Genomic DNA, 3,287 nt, shown 5'->3' on the forward strand with positions numbered 1-3,287 from the left:
AACATGCAGTTTTTAAAGGAAGGTGTTTTTTTTTTATTATTAAGGGAAACAAAATCCAAACCCACATAGCCCTGTGTGAAAAAGTGCCCCCCCCCCCCCCCTTAGGAAAAGGTTATAAAGCCATTTCTAAAGCTTTGGGACTCCAGCAAACCACAGTGAGAGCCATTATCCACAAATGGCAAAAATATGGAACAGTGGTGAACCTTCCCAGGAGTGGGCAGCCAACCAAAATTACCCCAAAAGCGCAGCGACGATTTATCCAAGAGGTCACAAAAGACCCCACAACAACATCCAAAGAACTGCAGGCCTCACTTCAGGTCAGTGTTCATGACTCCACCATAAGAAAGAGACTGGGCAAAAATGGCCTGCATGGCAGAGTTCCAAGACAAAAACCGCTGCTGAGCAAAAAGAACATAAAAGCTTGTCTCCGTTATGCCAGAAAACATCTGGATGATCCCCAAGACTTTTGGAAAAATACTCTGTGAACTGACGAGACAAAAGTTGAACTTTGGTAGTGTGATGGTCTGGGGCTGTTTTGCTGCTTCAGGACCTGGAAGACTTGCTATTATAAATGGAACCATGAATTCGGCTGTCTACCAAAAAATCCTGAAGCATAATGTGCGGCCATCTGTCCGTGAGCTCAAGCTGAAGCGAACTTAGGTTCAACAGCAGGACAATGATCCAAAACACACCAGCAAGTCCACCTCTGAATGGCTGAAGAAAAACAAAAAGAGGACTTTGAAGTGGCCTAGTCAAAGTCCTGACCTGAATCCTATTGAGATGCTGTGGCATGACCTTAAAAAGGCGGTTCATGCTTGAAAACCTTCCAATGTGGCTGAATTACAACAATTCTGCAAAGATGAGTGGACCAAAATTCCTGCACAGCGCTGTAACAGACTCATTGCAAGTTATCGCAAACGCTTGATTGCAGTTCTTGCTGCTAAGGGTGGCCCAACCAGTTATTAGGTTTAGGGGGCAAACACTTTTTCACACAGGACCATGTGGGTTTCGATTTTGTTTTCCTTTGATAAAAACTTTCCTTTAAAAACTTCATGTTGTGTTTTCTTGTGTTATCTTTGACTAATATTTAAATAGTGTACGTGGCCAGTCACGAAGGGGTTAAAGTGTGACAAACGTGCAAAATAATGAAAAATCAGGAAGGGGGCCAACACTTTTTCACACAACTGTATGTATATTTTTCTGTTTACATGTCACACACCCTAATCATTCCATTGCTGTTGCTTTTATTAACATTTATTTTCAACATACTAAATGCTGCGGGAATTGTGAGAACGAACTCTATGGACAAGTTTTATTTCAATCTCAATAACTAGGTGACTAAACACAAGCATGAAGAGAGGGCGAAAAATAACAGTATTAAGGCATTGTACTTAAACAGTTCAAAAATGTTAGTTCCCCTTTAATGGCTTATAAAGCAAATAGGTTTGCTACAAGACAAAATAGTTGGATAATACAGGCACAGCAATCATAACAATAAAACGTGTCATTAACACTATATTAAAGAGACACTATTAATCAAATTTGGTGAAGAAAAGTATTTACAGAGCACTAGTTACTTATGATAGCTGGTTATGGATGCATACTCTTACTCCTTTCTTCCTCACAAAAGACTTTTCACTGTTGTAAAACTGATCAAATGTTTGTATTGCATGACTAGTATTCAAAAGTATTGCAGAAATTCAGTTTAGAAGGATTTTAAAAGACCAGCACTAGGAGGTAGGAGTCTCACTTACATAATTAACTTATAATAAAAGAAAAAATTTTTTAGGTAAAAAAAAAAAAAAAAAAGTGTCTCTTTAAGAAATATTTAATAACGATGTGGAAACCGTGGTTCATTAGGTCTGTTTTGTCCTCCAAAGTTGCCGCCTTGAAGCCCCATTGCTGACATATTTTGAGAATTTTCATTTGGAATAAACCTGCATTACACAAGAGAAACAATTTTTAGCACTTCCTATTAAATAAAAATACTTAAATCACATTCACTTTTAGCAAAAACGTTAATGAGTTTCTAGCACAGGGCTACAGACCTTTGACAGTGAACAAGTTACTAAAGTGTGACATTTAAAAAAATGTGCATCTATCTCCCCATCTCTATATAATCACAAAAAAAGTATTTTAGGGGTATGTCAATGTTTTATTCTGTACCAAATTCCCTTTTCTCTTTCAGTGCAGTTATAAAATGGTGTTAGATCTTGCCAGCTGGTTCAAGGATATGTTTGTGCTGAAACCACTGGCTGAAAGTCTATTGTTCAAACATAGAACTGATCAGCTCCTAGGCTTGAAATCCTGCTACCGACAAATAGGAATAACAATGCACAATGTTTTGGCAAAGCCATGTCCTTATTGAATATCCCTGTAAGCTCAGACAGACGTTTTTAAAACCTCTATGGTTAAAAAAAACCATAATAAAAACAAAACAAAAACAGTGCTATCAGGATTGCATGCAGGCACCAAGTGTGTGGAGCAGACACATGCAAGAAGTTTAAAGTGACATTAAATGCTAGTGTAAGGACTTACCTTAAATGATGCCTCTTGATCCAAACATCTTCTTTCCAGTAGTTTTGAGGAGTCTCTCCAGCGTTGGTGGCGGTCTCTGATCCAGCGCTGACTGCAAAGTCTTCTGTGTCCCACGTAGTCTGTGCGGGTGCGCGCTGCGTGCATTGACTTACCCTGTGTCTATCCTCATCTCCCGGCTGAAGATCTGTACTGCGCATGCGCTCGCCCCATGATCTTTTGCGGCCGTCCGAGATTTTTCAGATCTTCGGATGAGAACGCGCGGTGGAGACAGGTAAGTTTTAACCTTTTTCGTAACTTTAAAAAAAATGTTTTTGCATAAATCTACTGCTTGCTAGCAGTAGATATATTTCAAAAACCCCAGAGGGTTTAATTATCCTTCAAGATCTTTGCCAGAACAGTCCAGGATTTGGCTGCAGTGGCAGGGATTAGAGCCCGCATCAAGTATGAAACACCTAAAAGTAACAATGAAAAGGAAAAAGAAGCTGCCCAAAATTATAGAACAGTGTCCAAAAACACATTTATGTGTTATCCTTTTAATCAAAAGATTACATTTTGGGGTAGCAGGGGCTAAGAAAATTCTCTAACATTAGACAAAATTGTGTTCTATACATTTATCTCTAGTTTTCCCCACCTTTTACCTAACCAAAACCGAATAACCATGTATTTAAATTGTTTACCATATTAGAGCTCCATCTGCTGTAAAAAAAAAAAAAAAAAGTAAAATTACGGAAAGCTCCAATTTTTAAGAA

At 38.5% G+C, this 3,287-nt stretch overlaps 1 protein-coding gene across 1 annotated transcript in view; it reads right to left on the bottom strand.

Annotated features, from left to right (window-relative positions):
- Positions 1-1,804: 1,804 nt before the first annotated feature.
- LOC108802522 (scaffold attachment factor B2-like) overlaps positions 1,805-3,287 on the bottom strand; it is a 78,823-nt gene continuing 77,340 nt past the window's right edge. Inside the window, exon 18 of the mRNA XM_018574384.1 lies at positions 1,805-1,937. Within this exon, the coding sequence (XP_018429886.1) occupies positions 1,829-1,937 (109 nt within the window). The 3' untranslated portion in view covers positions 1,805-1,828. The remainder of the gene's footprint in view (positions 1,938-3,287) is intronic.

Source organism: Nanorana parkeri, unplaced genomic scaffold (assembly GCF_000935625.1).
Source record: "Nanorana parkeri isolate BGI_ZX_2015 unplaced genomic scaffold, ASM93562v1 scaffold2916, whole genome shotgun sequence".
In the NCBI taxonomy this organism is placed as follows: Eukaryota; Metazoa; Chordata; class Amphibia; order Anura; family Dicroglossidae; genus Nanorana; species Nanorana parkeri.